The following is a 19,329-nucleotide window of genomic DNA, read 5'->3' as shown; positions in this document are numbered from 1 at the left end:
ACATAAATGTGTTGCCGAGTCAGCACAAAGGCTGCGGGAAGCAGTCGAAGGCCAGGACCCAAGGCTTTCCAGAGAATTCTCTGGGGAATTCATTCTGTTCCATTCTGTCTTATCAACTAGCCACTTAGACTTCTAAACTAATCGTGTGTGTGTGTACTTATGTGTGTGTGTGTCTGTGTGTGTGTGTGTTTGTGTGTGTGTATTAGTGTCTTAACTCAGAGTATCCACATGTATACGGTTGTCACAACGTCTGTGTGCATTGCATTCTAACGTGAAAATAAAGTCATTTGTATTCAGGAGAAATTCCTAACTTCTGCTGGGCTTTGTCCAAAGTGTGTGCATGTGAATATAGGTGTGTGTGTGTGTGTGTTAATACACAAGGTAGGTCATGCAACACAGTTCATGTCATCCTCTAGCGGCCTGACTAAATTGACTGCAGACTGTCTCGCCGGCCAATTTTACAGACTGATTCTGCCTACTCCGAGATAGGCATGCAGACACACTCACATACATCAGCATTAAAGTGGCTTTCTTGGTGAGGAAAGCTGCTTTGGGGAGCTTTAACAGTAGGAAGGGAGCTGTCAGGGATTTCCTACCTTCAAAGTCTGAGAGAAGGTGAGACTGTACATGTGTGGACGTGGAAGTGCCTGGTCAGCTTATGAAAAGAGCTGACATGTAAATACACTATGGTACATTGCACAAGGTAAGGGAAATGAAAAATGACCTGAATTTGACTTTAAATGTGACTTGATGGTTTTGAAAACATACAACATAAATACCATGTGTGACAGTCGTAGAATTATGGAGCATTTAAAAGACAAATAAATAAAATAAATCAATACATGCAGAAAATCTCAGCGTGTTTACCTGACATCCAGTTCCATATCCTCACTGACTGACGAAATGTGCATATTTTTTTCAGGCAGTCATTTTCATAAATATCATTGGAACAGCACCAAACAAAAGCATCAGTATCATCACCTTGAGCAATTGGGATTTGCCAGTCATCACTGAGCATCACTTTCTTCCAGTCATTCACGGTTTTTGATTGCTTTTCTTTCACCCACTGAAGCTTTGTTTTTGTTTTTACTGTTTAGATGGTAACAATGTCTTTTGTTAACTTTACGCACAACAAATACACTTGCGGATATCAACACAAGAAAAGATGAAGATTTTAGGAAGATGATATTGATTCAGTTTTGCTATTTTTTTACATTGTTGCCAAAGGGTTGGCGCATCATGTACACAGTAACCTTGAAAATACCTGAATTTGACCCCCAAATTAGGGGTGTGTCTTAGACACAGGTGCCTCTTATATTTGGGGAATTATGATAAGTAAATAATTAGACACGCATATGTCTTTTTGACAGCAATCTTATTCAATAGAAATGCACGATATAACAGTCATCTATGTGAAAACCAATGTACTGCAATGCCTTTAAAGTGACTATAGCCAACGGTCAGCACATGTGGTGTAAAAAATCAATACAGAATAAATACATCCTACATTTTATCTGAAGCAACATTATAAAAAGAACAAAACCGCATTACTCATAAAATCCAATTTCTGTTAAAGCCTTGGTTGAAGTCTACTTCTGTTCTAGTTATACCATATTTACAGGATAATACTTACACGGTCATCCAACTGAGTTGTTATATGTTGCTCAAAAATAGTACACAGCCAACTGCCTTTTTAAAATCTAATTTTTAGCTTGGTGTTTCCTGTATGTTTCTATTTTTATTTTATTCTGTCACAGTCTTGGGGTGAAGTAAAAGCTAATTTTACTTTATGATCATGTGATTATGCATACCATTAAGCCATATGGTGTTGTTTGCATCTTCTGATATGCAAATCTGACTTTTTTTCTGTTACAGTATCTTAAGGAAAACTTTGAAAGGCCTTAAGGCTGCTACTGAACTTCTAGAATGTCATGAAGCCTCATATTAGATATATGTAAACTAACCTCAAAATGCCTTAATCCCTTGTAGTCACAAATCCTTTAACACTTAGAGTACACATAGTTTTTATTGCATTTTTCAGTTCATTGTTACATCATCACTATCGTGTATGGTCCTAAAACTAGAGTCTAACAGCAAACCACATCCATCCCCCAAACACTACATTCTAAAAAGCATTTTTTCCCCACTGTTCCCAAGTGTTGATTGAAAATTGTTTACATGAGATGAACCCCTTGAGATGCAACATCTTGTTTGCAACGGCGTCTCAATAACTTAATTTTACTAACAAATATTTGTCACTCTCAAAATACATCTAGAATGAAGAACAATCTAAATTAGATAAATGAACCATATGTCCCTTGCAAAAATTAAGCTATGCTCGTAGTGCAGTATTGTGGGATTTACTGGGAATCTAAAGGTTAAGATTGAGAGTTGCTACTTATACATTTGTGACCCCTGTGTCTTATTATAAAACATATTTGACACAAAAAAAAGATTCTACATTCCCAACTAAAGAGTAAAATCCCTAGGTGCACATTCAAGTATCAATAGTACAAAAGCAATAGCTCTTAGGGTAACAACGCAGTTGACAACTCACTGTGAACCTTAGGACTTTTATTCTTTTTTTGTTTAATATATAGACCTCGTATTTCTCTGTTGTAACCTGCAATTTCTGTGAAACAGAAACTGAGTGACAAACGCAGCAGGGAAGAAGTGTGAAGTAAAATTTCACAGCAGCCAGTCAGCAGTTATATGATCTAAAATCCTCTAGAAACTTTTACAATAGGGGCACTATTAGTAGTTAAACCGGATACAGAATAGCTGATATTAAACGTTTTGGTTGTATATCTATTTAATGTCTCAAGATAGGTAAAAAAAAAAAAAAAATCACATTACACAAACACATGTGACATTCAAAAGTGGTCCCAAATGTTTTGTTTATCAATACTTTTTTTTCCCCTTTTTTTCCTAGAAAGTGGATGGATTGGAAACAAAGCAGTTATGTACATGCTGGTATGCGTAGGAACCTTTGAAATGGAACTTTGGTAGTCTAGTGTTGTTTTTCCCAAGCTCCTCCTAAAAAAATTAACTTGCACCCCTCCTCAGAGGAAATTTGGGAATGACAAACCTACCGAGTCGTGTCTTCATCTTCCTCCCCATTACCTGTGTTTTCAGGATAGTCAGTTCTCTGAGAGCAATTCGAATCAAACTCGACAGGCAGAACATGTGTTGTAAAGACTCAATGTACTTTAGATGACGAGTAGTTTTTTTGTGTGACATATGTTAATGAGCTTGCTAACGCCATGGGGGGAATGTATGTTAAAGTGACAGCTGATTGTCACTACTTGATTGACCACTCCCATATCAACATAAATGTCGCAAGAGAGCAGAAGGTCCAAACTTAATTGTTTTGATAAATGCATATTTCTACAAAATATCTAGTATCACATGGATACATTGTGAATGTTTATTTAATTATTGTTGATTGAAAGCATGAATAATTATGGCAACTGACAAATAAAAGCTATTTCTGCTATTTCCTTACAATGTATTTGGGATAAGTGTTGATCTCCTGTTGTATTCATAAATGAGAAGAAATTTGGGAATAAAAACATCTTCCTCCCCATCACCTGCGTTTGCAGGCGTGGTTACATTTGTTACCCAGAATCCTAGGCAAGTGGGACCTGTAACATTTAATTTAGCGTCTTCATTAAACCTCCTTAAAACAGAGTGATTAAAAATATTTACAATCCAAACGCTCAAAGAACAGAATAATAATTTTCATCTTATTTTCATACCGCTCACGTGAATAACCACACACACATACGCGCACTCGCGGCTTGATGGTCGTAAACAACACATAAATGGCAGCACATTAATCATAACTCTACTGTTTTTGCAGTTTCATAATTAGCTCATCTTTTTTTACCCTGTTCACACGACATTAGGAGGCTAACCTTTCTAAGTCATTAAACTCCAATACTACTGAGTACTTTCATTTACCTCTCTCCAATCTATCAACCAGAAAAATGCGCAGACGATAGTTGGCCGTTCCCATCGTAAACCAAGACATTTGAACACATCACGCTGATCTCTCCCGACTGCCGGATGAATGAAAATGAGTCACACATTGGGCAGACGCATTTGTCATCCAAAGCTTTACAGAATGCAACTTTCATAACAGATTTGCCGAAAGTCTTTGCATGCTCGCCCGACTTATTGAATTCTATAGGAAGACGTCATATGCGCCACACATGCTCAGAATGATGTCTTCTGAAGAACAATAGGATTTGGCTAATCCAATTAGAGCAGATAAAAATGATTCGGTCAAAGAAAAAATTGCTTTCAAGGCTCAGTGAGAAAGCCTAATGGAAACAGATAGTATTTAGTTTAGTAAACAGAGGGGGGTAAATGCATTTAGGAAGTCAAGCAAAAACAAAGCAATATAACTTAATGTCCTTTGAGAAATGATCCATTTTCTTTTATGTGCTTTTTTTCACTCCTCACATGATGTGCATGCATGTGTGTAGTTGTACAAGTATGTGTGCGTGCCTTACCCACTGTAAGCTGACCAGTCAGTTGTCCGTCGTCAGTCCTAGCATTGATAGTAACGTTTCTATCCGACTGCATGATCAATGGACTGTCCTGCAAACACAGAGTTTACAACAAATGTTAATTAGAAACCTAGATACATATATGAAAACTCCAATGAACAAAGGAATCAGAGTTCTGACGTTTGTTATACTTCAACTAAGAGCATTGAAGTATTGTTTTTGTCTGTTCTGTTTTGAGGCCCAGGTGGAAGCGGTGACCCACTTGACCTTGTTCTGCTTTTTAATGCCTTTTTTTTTTTCGTGGAATTAGACATTTCCAGTCACGTGAGTTCGTTTCCCATCTTTTTTGACGGTTTGCTATTCATGCCATCACATTTCTCTTTTTTTGCTCCATTATTTCAATGACTCACAGTTGACCATAATGAAATGTTGCTGCATTCAAGTTTTCATTCTAAATAAGAGTAGTGTTCAAATTGTTTCCGCTCAGTTGCGAGTGTGTGTATTCAGCATGCTCGCTACTGTCGCAGGTAAAATGATGTCACTGGCAAGGTGAAGAGTGCTTCCAGGGGATGGAGACCTTATGAACTGAAGACCTGTTGAACTAAATGCATTCTTGCACATTTATGAATGGACCCTAGAGTCAATTTGTGCTTTTGCAATGTGCACCTCACTGCCCCGAGTTTAACGGGAATGAGGGAAGCCGCTGTGTGTGAATCAGCTATGTTCCATCGCACAAAGGCACAAACGGCATATTCAAACTGCCCTAAGTCAGTCAAAACATAAAAAACAAAAACAAAAACAAACAAACAAGCAAACTGCAACATAGCGCTTTGTGCAACACTTGTGTTAGGTCTGAAAATAGCACATTTTATGACAAAGAATGTGAGAGTTGCCTATAATGATTTGATACTGTGACAAAAGTAATTACTGTACATGTCTTAAAGTTTTTTTTTCCCAGTTATTTAAAAAAAAAAAAAGAAGTCGATGGATGTAATAATAGTTTAACAAAACATGTTAGCATATCTTTTGAATAAGATAATACCAAAAATACTAGTGAATTTCATTGTCTGTTCATTTTTATCAGTTTGCCAGTCGGCCTTTCGTTTGATTGTTTTATGAAAATAAAATTTGAACACATATTTGCACCTTATTACATGAGGCCTATCGAGCATATGAGTGCCCCTGACATCACATGAAGCAACGAAACGTTTGTGGCCTAAAACATATAGCACATTTGACTGGTGGGTACCAAGAACACACACACACAGACACACAAATGTGCATAGATTAATCAGAGACGTTTTAATTAAGGTCATGTACATGGTCACACAGATCATTGCAAACACACACAAATGCACACACAACAGCCAGTCGGGTAGACAACAAAATGGTTTGATGTACATTGTGCCTCTCATGTGCTCCCCAAAGCATGCACACCGGATTAATTATTTCCAGCAGGGCATGGGATAGGCTTCACTATATTATCTTTCCACTCTGTTTAAAGCGTATGGCTGCTTTGTGCGGCTTGACAGATGTAATGTTCTCCACATCATTCCAGCTCAACAGGCAGTGCATACGAGCGGCCTTTATGCCATTCACTTAGTGCATTGCTCACTCATCTAGAACTATCATCATATACAGAAAATGTTACCTCATCGAGCAATCAGATGCAAATCAATTGAAATTAGAGCAGTAAATAATGAATATTAAGCAGATGCTAATCTATATTTGTACAAGACTCGCTTGACACCATAAAGTGTGACTGCTGGGAGGATAATTGCCTCCACTATATTGAAAAATTAGGCACCTGCAATTAATTCCTTTTACAATGTCGAGTAGCGGTAATCAAGGAAGGAATGACAACCGCCTGTGCTTGTTTTCGGGGACCTGTCAAACTGTTGCTTTATTATTCTATTTTGACCATGAACAAAAGTGATGGTATGTTATGTAAGATTATAAGCAGTACAGGCCAAAATGTTTAGACCGACCTTATTCAATGTGTTTTCTTTATTTTCATGACTATTCACATTGTCGATTCTCACCGGCTGCGTCAAATTTTTGCGTGAAGACAAGGGGAATTATGTACAACAAAAAAAGGATGAAATAATTCAAAACATGTTTGAAAATATTTTTTCTTCAAAATAACCACATTGTGTTTATTACTGCTATACACAATCATGGCATTCTCACAATTAATTAGTGGAATGGAATTAACATCTATATAGGTAAATAATTGTCTCGCCGTACTTTGGGTGCGTAGGTCCCACTTTCTCTATATTTGTTAGTTTTACCTCAGGGACATTTATTATGTCACCCCAAGAACTGAATATTGGATCATTGTCCAGAGAATTGTCTGGGCATTCCATAGTGGCAATCTTGTTGGTCTGGAATGAAATGCTACTTATTTTCTGTTTGAGATATGACAACATGAGCCCTTAAGTGTTCTGATTACAGAGTTTCCTTGCAATGTAGCAAACAACCCAATGTGTTTTTTGTTTTTTTTTGGTTGGATGGGGGTGTGTCACCTCTCCAGTACATTTCATTTTTTCCGCGAAGGGACTTTGAAGTGGTTTCCTACCAATAGCTTTACACATGCGCCTTTAAGTAACATAGTGGAATTGTCGAATATAATCCAATTGTATCACTTCAATCACATTTTTTTTAAACACACTGCTATTACTCTGAACAAATGTATGGCCACACCAATGTTTGAAATGAGAAAAAAAATCTATAAGGCAAATAAATCCCACATTTGCTTGTCATTGACAGTAGAAGCAATACAAGGACACACAAACACTCTTCTAATCTGACTGTCAACAGATCTGAGGCACATTTAGCTCTGCTTCCCAATGAATACAGATGAGTCTAGCTCAGATAAGCCTCGACACAATCCAACGCCACATTTACAAACAATCCTTTCCAGTAAAAGAGCACTGATTAAAAAATACGAGTATTCACTACCAGACCAGCCTGAAGCATTTCTTCATAAAACATATCACACGTTGTGATAAGAGTATGCCTTGGTTTTATATTATGACTCAAGACAGAAATATCCTCCAGCAACTGCACACTCTCACACACATGGGATTTTTCTATCGTAGTGGGGAGATCCTATTGATACAATGCATTTCCGAGCCCATAACCTTAACCATCTTAACAGATTGCCTAACCCTTACGCTAACCTCAGCCAAACTCCAATTCAAATCTAGAAGTCATGACTCTCAAAAACAGGTCTGAACATGTGCGGTCCATCAAAATGGTCCCCACAAGTGCAAGAGGACTCCGCAAAGACAGCAAAACCTGGAATTTGGTCAGCACCAGCAAAGGCCAAGGGAACATGCACAATGTAGACAGACATGTGTTCACATACTCCTGAACACAATTAAAATGATTATTAAAATTCTTAATTTTGGGAAACATTTTTGGAAATACATAAATATCCCTTAATTTTTATTACAGAATCTTGTAATTCTATGCAATTTTTCAAATCGTTTATCAATGAATATGTAATTTCACTGTATTTTTTTTATTTAATGCATATATATATGTAAATGTACACGCCTTGGGTTTCTAGTCAACATTTTATTTTTCATTAGTATGTAATGGTATATTGAAGAAACAAGTACTATAGTACAGTATAAGCATAGTACCTGACATGCACTAGATACACCATATGGAAGGAAATATAAAACTAACAATGCATTTTACACCTGAAGTTAATGACATTTCCATAGTCATTATTGTGGAACTGGTGCACCCTTTGCAGCTATAATCGCTTCCACTCTTCTCAGTAGACTTTGTGAAAACGTTGTTGGCATGTGTGTCTGTGGGAATTTTAAAGCACATTTGTGAAGTCAAAGTTCACTGATGTTGCTGAACCTGAGAAAGGACCCAAATCACAATCTCTATTGCGGTTCATCCCACAGGTGTTTGATGGGTTTGTTCAGTCAAGTTCTTCCAAATGAAAGTCATCCAAGCATGCTTTTATGGATCTTGCTTTGTGCACTGGGGCACATGCTGTCATGCTGAAACATAAGCGGGCTATTCTCTAGTGTTCCTACAAAGTTGGAAGCATTCCATTATAAAATTGTTCAACCCCTCACCTTCCTCTAGGCCTGTGCACATGTGTCATTTAGTTGTGTTTCATTATATGCAGCTTTAGTTTATTAAGTTTTATTGCATTAAAAACTGTTTCTAGCCATACATATTTCTATTATACAGCTATCAAGAAAAAAAAAACGTAAAATACTTGCTTGACAACACTCACATATGCATGTAATTTTACGTGCATTCACAACTTTATTAATAATATTTAATAATATTTGAATCTACTTTATTCAGTCTGCTTATCAGTGTTGTTTTTCATTCTGTTCTACAGGTAAATGGTTAGTTTTATTACTAGTAGCTACATTTTTTGTTGGTGCAGGAACAATACATTGATGCTAAAGGCATATTGTGTTCAGGTTCAAAATTCAATACAGCAAACCTTGTTTAAGATTGGCGGTCACAGGTGCCAAACTCCCGTCCTCGAGGGCCGGTATCATGCATGTTTTTGACCCCTCTCTCTCAAACGTTCCCGATTCAAATGAGTTAATGGAAAACTCTACCTTTTTGCATAGCGAACACACTATGTGAACATGTCACAAATAAATAATAATAATTGGTAAATGTACGTACGATGTCACAACTTAACAAAAAAGTCTTTCTTGTCAAAGTAACTTGCTGCAATGAAAGATTTATTATCAGGACTGCTTTTACTTTCAATACACATTGCGCCTTACAAACCATCATCATTTGTGTTGCTTTTTTGAGGTCAGAACTCATACGTTACGGAATATTTTCTTCCTGCATCAGTCTGCAGCATTGTAGAATATCTCTGAAAGAAGCAATTCCACAAACATAATTCCAAGCTGGTATCCCCCTACTCGAAGAAAATTTTCTCCTAATTGTTTTAAATGCATCGTCAAGAGTTATATACATTTGTCACAACTTTTTTTGCATGGAAATAAATTGCTGCAATGAAAGATTTGTTATCAGGACGGCTTTCTTTCTTAACACAGACTGTAATTTATAAACCATCGTCATTTTGGGACTTTTTCAAATGAGAACTCATGTTATGGATAGCATATGTACTTCTTTTATTAGTCTTTAGTGTAGCATTGTAGAACATATTCTCAAATATCCATGAAGGAAGCAATTACACACTCATGTTTTCAAGGTAGCATCGTCATACTCAACAAAAACATTGTTCTAAATATTTTAAATGGATTGCTAAGAGTTACATACATGTGTCACAATGGCAAAAACATCTTTGTATGGAAATAATTGGCAAAGAAAGATTTGTTATCAGGACTGCTTTCACTCTTAACAGATTTTAATTTACAAACTAAACGTTGTGTTACTTTTTTAGGTCAGATCGCATGTGATGAATTGCAAATGTCCTTGCTATAGCAGTCTTAAGTGCAGCGGTGTAGAATATCTCTAAAGGAAGCAATTACACAAACATGTTTCAAAAGTGGCATCCTCATACTCAAACAAAAGATTTTTCTAAATCGCATTAAGTGTTATATATATGCGATAATGGGATAGAATGAATCTTAATGAAATTAAAAAAAAAATATATATATATATATATTACAGTTTCCCATCTTCTCAACCTTCTCTCCTTGATCATCTCTTTGTTCACGAAAAAAAATAAGTATGAACACAAAAATAATACAAGCACTTGTGAGTTACCACGTCAACCCAGTTAATAATTTGATTTGACATTGATTATAGGTGCAGGGACAAGGCTGGGGGCCTCTGGCACTTAGTGTAATTAGCGCTCTAACAGTGAGATGTGGACTGTTGGTTCATCATCATAGCCTCAGGGCATGAGTACAGATGGGCCTAATCACAGCTTTCAGCTTGTCCGTCTCACTCACGGCAAGCCAATGTGCTTTGGTGTGTTGTGTCTAATGTACTAGTCACTGCGGTTAGAGTTAGATCTTGCTTGGTTTTGAGCACTAGCTCCATCTTGTCTGCAAGTATGAGGTGCTGTTAATCTATGCTTGTTGAGATAATGCTGTGCTTCTCGATTATATTTTGCCAAGCCCCCCCTAGGAAAGAGAAGCACCCCCCCCCCTCCCCCCCACACACACACACTTAAGGCGCTATTCTTTTTAACGTTAACAAAAGAAAAAAGCAATATACATCAACTTTTAATGACTGTTATTTTTGTAGTGTTTATACTGATTACATATTAGTCCAAAACAGAAAAAAATAACTAAGTGCCTCAAAGTGCCTAAAACTTATAAGAAACAATAAAATAAATCTTATTTTATTGCAATTACACTTCAAAAGACAAAAACAAAGCCTTTTCCCTGGGGTCATCCGCACCCCCATGGTATCACCTTGTCCACTTTACCTCGGTCTAAAATATGCTTGTAAAGTACTTTAAATCAATGTCATTTGTTAGTCTGATTCTACTTCAACCTAGCTGGGATGCCTTTAATTGCATAATATAACTTTAACAAAATCAATGTCCACAATGTCTTTCAAAGTCTTTCCCTCACTCTCCATATAGCGTCTGCCTGTGCTCTAAATTATGTAGCAACAAGTAATAAATGAGTTGGGTGAGTCGAGACAGGCAGGGAGGCTGGTTTAAATTGATCTGTTTAGACTTGTACATAGTTCTCAGTATAGTCAGAGTTAAAAACAGAATACCAATCAAACGGTGAGTGATTAAACAGCCTGGGGTGGCCCTCCATTCCTCTTCAACATTCATTCTACTAAATTTGCAAGCACTATTAAATAAGTAATGGGCTTGTTGTCGGGCAGCACTAATGTCTTGTTTTGGTACCCAATGGCCATATAACTGCAGAAATAAAGAGAAACATCCCCATGTGCTTAGATTCCTAATACCAAACCCTAAAATATTATTTACATTTCTGTAATTTTGTTTAGATGGCATGTCAACCAAATTCTTCAATCACTGACCATTATAGTCTGAACTTTCACCATCGTAAAAAGAGCTTCAAGTATACTGGTTAAGTTTCAAATACCTTTTTAGCATTGTCATCATACATGTATGCCATCATATGTAGTGTAGGTTATGGTTAGTTAGGCAAGTTACTTCAAAACTGTAATGCATTATTTATTACTTATTATTGTCATTTCAAAGCAATTAGTTACATTACAATGTTACTTTGAATACATTCGAAATATCATGCATTACACTACTTGCATTACTCTCACCACCATAATTGGAATAATGGATTTGCCATTGTAAATGTAGCTCATTACACATGCAGGGGAAGGTTGGCTTTAGCCCAAAACCAGAAAAATCATTTAATCTGTATTGTATTGTAAACCTTTAAAGACAAGATGCATCTTTTTGGTATTTTGATTCCTTTATACCTTAGTTTCACAGCATACTGATGCATTGTTTACGCAGTAGACAAATTCAGTTTGTGCATTTCACAATTTCAATATGATTATTCAAATTGACCAGAACTATTTACAGGCTATTATTAATAGCAGTTGTATAGTGAGTTACCTTACCTTGTCATTATTGCTAGTTGCGACAGGGATATTGCTAACAAGGTTTCAAATGCTGGCTAATCCACTGCGGGAAGCGGCAGAATATCTTCTACATACAACATACTCTTCCACAAATCTCCTAACCTCTTGAGGTAGAAGTGGCATCCCTCAGCGAAAGAGCAAACTCCTCCTCCAAGTGTTTTAGTTTCACTAACTTTACATTACTATGGCTCTGCTCTACATGGTTTGTCAAACTACTGGTCCTATTTTGTGAAGTGGACAGACAGCTCCTTAGGTGTCACGCACAAAGAGCACCTAATGCATATATTCGACTTGTCTTTATCTCTAACAATTCTCCTCTGATCTCACGGTATTTTTGGCGGAAAAAAAACACCGCTTTCAGACTAAAAATGCATTGCGTTACTCTCATTTGTAACGTACAATGTTACTATTTTGTGTGTGTAACATATTAGACTACTGCGTTACAATAAAAAGTAATGCCTTACAGTAATTACATTACTTTTGTAATGCATTACTCCAAACACTAGTTATGGTTTTTGTCAGCTGGTTTGAAAACAATATGGCATTTGAAAGCCCTTCAAATGGTGTCATTAAGGATTAATTTTTCATGCATAATGAAATTCAAGGTTTTAATACGGGAAATTTCAAAATGACTAACAGTTCATTTGTTGTTATAGGAAATGACGGTGAGTGACAGATTAGTAGGCAAGGTGTAAAAGGATTTGGCAAGGATTATAATCAAGGACAACTCTAGAAAGGAAGAAAGAGTGAGCAGCAAGAAGCAGGGACCATATGGCCAAATGAAGAGGCTCAGGGGTGGAAGACCAAGGAGTCCACGGGGCAGATGAAAACAGAACAAGACAAACAACAGGGTGTTTGTCCTAGAAATGAACATAGCAAACTTCTTTTTAAACAGACGCCTCCATACCGAGCAACTCATGGATTAGGGGTTGTGCTCAAGGGGTTAGCATGAATACATAATAGTGTAAATGCCAAAGGATTAATAAAGACATACTATAAACAAGTGCCAAAATTTGCTCTTCTGGATACTACAGTGCATGAACCTGCATGGAATTAAAAGGAGGATAATTCTTGCTAAAAGAAGAATTCCAAGGACTAACCTTATACCTCAAAGAAATGAGCTACCATCATCTATTTTACATGGACTTTACAGCATGACCTACTTACAGTATGACCTATCTTGACATATATGATTCTATTGGACCTTTATTGTATTGTTTTACTTTCATGTGTTATTAGACGACTCACTGTGAGGAGACATGTGTTGTGCTTATCAGAATTTTATGTTGATCCTGTCAAAAATTTGATGACTCATCCCAAAGGGTAAAGATCTCAGTAGCGGTTTCAAACGGAATATTAACTCCAATATCAAGTACATTTAGATTACAGAGGTTTATTGGAAGATTGGTTAGCACGTCCGCCTCACAGTTCAGAGCCCCAATTTCAATTCCATCTTCCTCCGACCTCACTGTGCGGGGTTCCCTCATTCTCTCTGGCTTCCTCCCACATTCTAAAAACATGCATGGTAGGTGGATTGGACAGTCTAAAATCTCCTTAGGTTTGATTGGGTGCATGAATGGTTGTTCGTCCCTGTGGGCCCTGCCATTGCCTGGTAACCTTTGGTAGGAAATATAAAGGAACTCTCTTGACTGTTTCAAGGGTATATTTTTATGACAGCTGCTATTCCATCAAGAGGTTTTCATGTGAAAACCTGATTCCAGCACTAGTACTATGCATTCATAGCTGAGACAGTGATATAAAGTAGGCCTGACAGCCATTTGATGAATCACTGACAAAATCAACTCTTGGGCTGTGTAATGACAACAGGCATGTGTTAAATGGTCTGTGTCTGTACTTAAAGATCAATGGTCGTAAAGAAAATTCAAGCTCACGTTTGAGCTGTCAGAACTCAAGCTGCCTGCTCTACAATAACTTCACCTCTTGCACTACAACATGCTCTTGTGTTAATGTGTTAATTATGTTTCAATACTCGATATTGTCCTCTTACCCCCCATCATCATTGTTTGGAAAGGTGAAATTGTTGGAGAAAAGTTGCAGTTTTAATGGATGCTCTAAACTTATACTGCAGATTCATTGCAAAAAATGAAGACATCATCCGGAAGCCTATGAGAGAAGGTCTGAAAAAAAATAGGTGCATGTAAGGTCCTGTTCATGCATTGCAAACTCAAGAGATTTACAATTTGTGAGAAGAGCTGTGAGCAATTATGAATTTGGCATACCATTCTTAACATAATTAATGCTTGCCTAGCGCAGCAAAAGGTGAGGGTTATTAATGCTCTGTCTTTTTGTGGGTTGTTTTTATTTCCTCAAACATTGGGGTGAGGGACAAGGAGTTCATTTGAAGGTAATGCTTGTGTTGACGTGTGACTTTGATTGCTTTGCTTCATAGCACTAAGCCATCATAAATGGAAATGAAACCCAAGGTGGATTCGCTATCATTCACAAGCTAGACATCTTCTATTCCACTGCTGACCTAGGGTGCATGTGGCAGGGCTTACGGCATATCATGGACTAAAAGGCGCGCAATAGTACCATCAGTGCCATGGGCAGCCTGCCTGATGACCTCAACACCTTTTACGCACGGTTCAAGACCTCCAGCCCCCACTCAGAGAGAAACCTGGCAGGCACCACACCCTCCTCCCTTACACTAGAGAAGACCCCTATTGGACACTTAACACCACACAGCTGGTAAAGAAGGCTCAGCAGCGCCTGTACTTTCTGGGGAGGCTGAGGAGGTTTGGTATGTCACTAAGTGTCCTCAGCAACTACTACAGCTGCATTGTTGAATCCATCCTAACCAGCTGCATCACAGTGTGGTAGTGTGGTACTGCAGGGAGTGGTCAAGACAGCATCCAAGATCACCAGGACTGCACTGCCCTCCCTTCAGAGTATCTACCAGTTCAGACATGCTTACATAACCTGGGACCCCCTCCCCATTCCCAATACAGACTGTTCATTCTCCTCCCGTCAGAACGGAGGTACAGAAGTGTAAATTGCAGATCTTTGCCATCAGACTCCTCAACAGCCACACTTACATCACAAACAGCTGTGACTATCCCAAAACCATGCACATTATTTTCTACTTTGTTTTGCACTGTTTATGCTGCTGTGCCTAACCTATATGCACACATGCACTTTATTTTATTCACCATGCACACTTGCACATTCGTGTATGTATCTGTACATAATCTACCCACTTACGTTTCATACTCGTGTTCTGCTACTTATGTGTGTTGTTTATACTTTGTTTTTGACAACTTAGTACTTATTCTTCTTTAAATTTTGCCACATTTGACTAAATTTTCTTTGTATTTGACTAAAAAAAACATGATCGACACCTAAACTAATTGAAAACAGTAGAAAAAAAGTACATTATTTGTTTGAAAGTCATAATAGTTGGTTAAATATTGTATTATTCTTGGTTGAATGTAAAACCTCAATATCAGTGATACTGGGATAACATTTTGACGTTTGCAGAAACATTGCTCAATGATTCAGGAAGGAAGAAGCAGATGCTGTCTTTCCATTCAATAGATAATTCTGAGTCATATAACCTTTACATAGAGTATGTATCCCTGTTGCTAAAATTACTATTGCCTTGTACCAAAATCAATTAATGACTTCATTTAAACAAGTTTTTCACTGTTTATTCCAGGAATATTTGCTGCAGCACTCACTTCATTTAGAGTTAATTTCCCATATCAGGCTGTCAATGAATACGGGCTTGGGCATTTCAAATCCATGCATCTTCAATATTGTTAGTCTGATTAGTATGGTCAGTTACATTTCTTGACATTGGCATACCTGCAAATCTCTTAGCTGTGCAAGAACATTCTAGCGTAATTACCTTCATAAATATTGGAGTGTGGTTTACAAATAAGAGACAGCAGCAAAAATGTTTTTTTTTTTGGTGATGGCCCACATTTGCATACAATTAGGCATGAGCAAGATGTAATAAATTAGTATGTATGAAAAGACACCAGTGAGTTCATAACATTGTGTTAGGACAACCCAGTAGCTAACACATCATAATAAATAGAAGCTTGGCATAGTGGTAGTTGTTTGACTGACATTAAAGTGGCAATATACACATACAGATATGGACAAAATCTGCATCGACATGAAGAAAGGCCATGAAGTGAAGATGGACAAGAACGATTTGAGAAGAGAATTGTCCTGAAATGAATTTCATATTGACATGAGTGCCTCTGTATTTTCATTTATGGTAGTTAAGCATAGCTGAACAGCAGGGGAGAAAACCATTAGAGTTTTTGGAGAAGTACATTACTTCAAATAGTTTGCAATGCTAGAAATTATGGAGTTTCGATTTTGAATAGGCTTGATAACAAACCGTGTACACAACTCAACAAACAGGCTAGCATAACCTTGGAAATGGAGAACAGACACAATGCATCGAGCGAGCCATTCTTTTCTCTCAATTTTTTTTTTCTTCTGCCTAAGTGAACAGCTTTCACACTATTTAACAAAAATTAGATAAACATAATTTAATGAAATGAATATACCCTTGAACAATGGATATTGCACAATCACAAATGTGCAGTTAAATATAAAGAAGCACACATCTTAATTACATAGCTGTGCACCCATGACTGGCAAATCCCATAATTAATTTTGGTTGTTCATCTAATATCGGCATGACAGATTAAAGGACTCCCAAGGCGGCCAAAAGAGAAAACGGTGCTCAGACCACTCATATGAAGTGTGTGTCAATGACCTTGATCAAATCCAAAGCAAAACACATACATTTAGGAAAAGATCAAAGGACGGCTGTCAATTTCCCTAAAAGTTAACATATATATTTGAAAAATATTCCATACATTTTCAGTGTCATGTTTGTAATAATTATTGATCATTACCAAGGCTGGCATGTGTATCTTTGTGTATTTTATTTCTCATATTTTATATCTCGACTTGAGGATACTGCTGGAAATGTGAATTTCCCTACGGGGATGAATAAAGTATCTATCTATCTATCTATCTATCTATCTATCTATCTATCTATCTATCTATCTATCTATCTATCTATCTATCTATCTATCTATTTATCTATCTATCTATCTATCTATCTATCTATCTATCTATCTACCTTATCTTCTATTATAATTAATGTTTTAAAATTGAGGTAGAAAATAAATCATTCATCCTTGAAGCTAGCACAATAAAGTGACATTTTCATAATTTCCTAAGTGTCATTCTATTGCGAAGCAAGAAGAATGATCTCACACATCTGTGCGGTACTTTGAATACAAAGAAATACAATAATACCTTATGATTGAAGAAAGGAGATGAGACAAGTACGGTACTCTTTTTATGTTTTGTCAATACATTGTGATTTATACAGTAGGTATCCCATTTTATGCTTGATATCTGTTGACTTTCTACAATCTGATTTACCAGATTAGAATGAAATGTAAAAAATCTTCAATGACGCTGATTTATGGAATACCATTTTAATTTCAGGGGCAACCACACAATTCTTGAATTAACATGGTCAAAACATTTTCTAAAGACAAAATTTAAGATTACTGAATAGGAAGGATGTGAGTGACGCGGCTGGCCGCAGTGAGTGATTAGTGGTATTCTTAAATTATTGTTTTTCCCTATCTTCTGAAAGTCAAATATGACTTCCTTTAATGTGAAAAAAAACAACAACAACACACACACGCACACACACACACACACACACACACACAGTTGTTGAATGTTAATAAGTGCTATTTTCTTTCCGAGACAGTATTGACCATATCTGACACAGGCATGCTGCACATTCTGGACACACCTGGCAGTCAGTCAACATTCAGAAAAAACAATCACATGCCATACACTTCACAAATTTTTCAGACTGGTCTTGAGGGAAAGCGCAATGAGTATTTCTAGCTTCTGGGAAAAAAATCTAATCAGCCCCTGCAAACCTGGAGTCACAAACTATCTTTTTTTTTTGCCTCTATATTTAATTTATCAACAGTGGAAGAGCCAACTTCTTGTTTGATATATTCTTAATGCTGTGGGGGACAAGGAAACCCTGAGACATTTGACAAGCTATCCACGTATGCCTGTATAGGGCAGTGCTCTCCACTTCTGACAATGTGTCACTTATTATCACAGTGTGAGGCAATAATTTCTCTATTCAGGTTGTAGAAAGAAAATGTCACAGGGAGCACAAGGTTTATGTACTGTTTCACTTAATTCAATTGTATATCTGCTGGACCGATTGAGGAAAGGCATGACATGTTGAGTAATTTCATGGCTTTCAATTAAAAGGTAAGGGAATTTAGAAAACAGGATTCCCTCAGGGTCTGAATTTAAATTGTGAAATGTTGCTTCGAAGCCAAAATATTTAATACATTTCGAGTTTGGATGTGGGCCATATGTGGCAAAGGAGAGTAATTGCTGGACCACAAGCAATTAGTGCACCTAAGATTTGTGGTTTGTGATTGGACATCAATTTGGTACAGAGTTGCAAATGCACACATGCACAGACACACAGACACACATACATGTATATATATATATATATATATATATATATATATATATATATATATATATATATATATATATATATATATATATATATATATATATTAGTTTTGTATTGATTTTTTGTATGTTTTCATATTTTCCCTGAGCCCGCGTGGGTCCTCACCGGGCACTCCGGCTTCCTCTGAATTGGATTGAAAGTGTTCATCTCTGTCTGCCATGCAAGTGGCTGGCAATCACCCGTATGCTTTATTGGACGTTGCATCATGTTAATCATGCACAACATAGACTATTTTTCGGAGCATTTAAACATCAATAATCCCACATCAGCAATAAAAAGTCATTGTACATGATACTGTTGAAACTAAAATATAAAAGGGGTTTTAAAATGATTTTTCCACAAAGTCTTATTAAGTCCACCAAGATCGACAACCTAACAAGATTATATGCTGAATTACAAATAAGAGTTTAATATAAGAACATCATTTTATTTGTTTACCATTAATGTAATACGAATGAAATAAAATTACAAAAATATATTAAAAATCCCAAAATACATGAATGAAATGCATGGACTCACTACGACGGCTGTCTCCCAAAATACCTAATTCAACACAAAATCCATTCTTCTTTCTTTCCTCAAGAAAGACTTCTATGACTTGGTTGTAGAGTTTGTCTGTTTGTTTCAGTTACAACAATAAATAATTTTCCATTATATGTTTTAATTTGC

At 36.8% G+C, this 19,329-nt stretch overlaps 1 protein-coding gene across 2 annotated transcripts in view; it reads right to left on the bottom strand.

Annotated features, from left to right (window-relative positions):
- The window catches only part of sgcz (sarcoglycan zeta), a 257,610-nt gene that overhangs the window by 50,057 nt on the left and 188,224 nt on the right, over window positions 1–19,329 (bottom strand). For both annotated transcript variants that reach the window (XM_088419719.1, XM_088419720.1), the window contains exon 4: window positions 4,518–4,605. In XM_088419719.1, the coding sequence (XP_088275845.1) occupies window positions 4,518–4,605 (88 nt within the window). The remainder of the gene's footprint in view (window positions 1–4,517; window positions 4,606–19,329) is intronic.

This window comes from Hippichthys cyanospilos, chromosome 7 (genome assembly GCF_059441005.1).
Source record: "Hippichthys cyanospilos isolate Australia breed blue-spotted pipefish chromosome 7, RoL_Hcya_1.0, whole genome shotgun sequence".
NCBI classification, from domain to species: Eukaryota; Metazoa; Chordata; class Actinopteri; order Syngnathiformes; family Syngnathidae; genus Hippichthys; species Hippichthys cyanospilos.
Note: the sequence above shows the minus strand (reverse complement) of the source record. Positions and strands in the feature narration are given on the sequence as shown.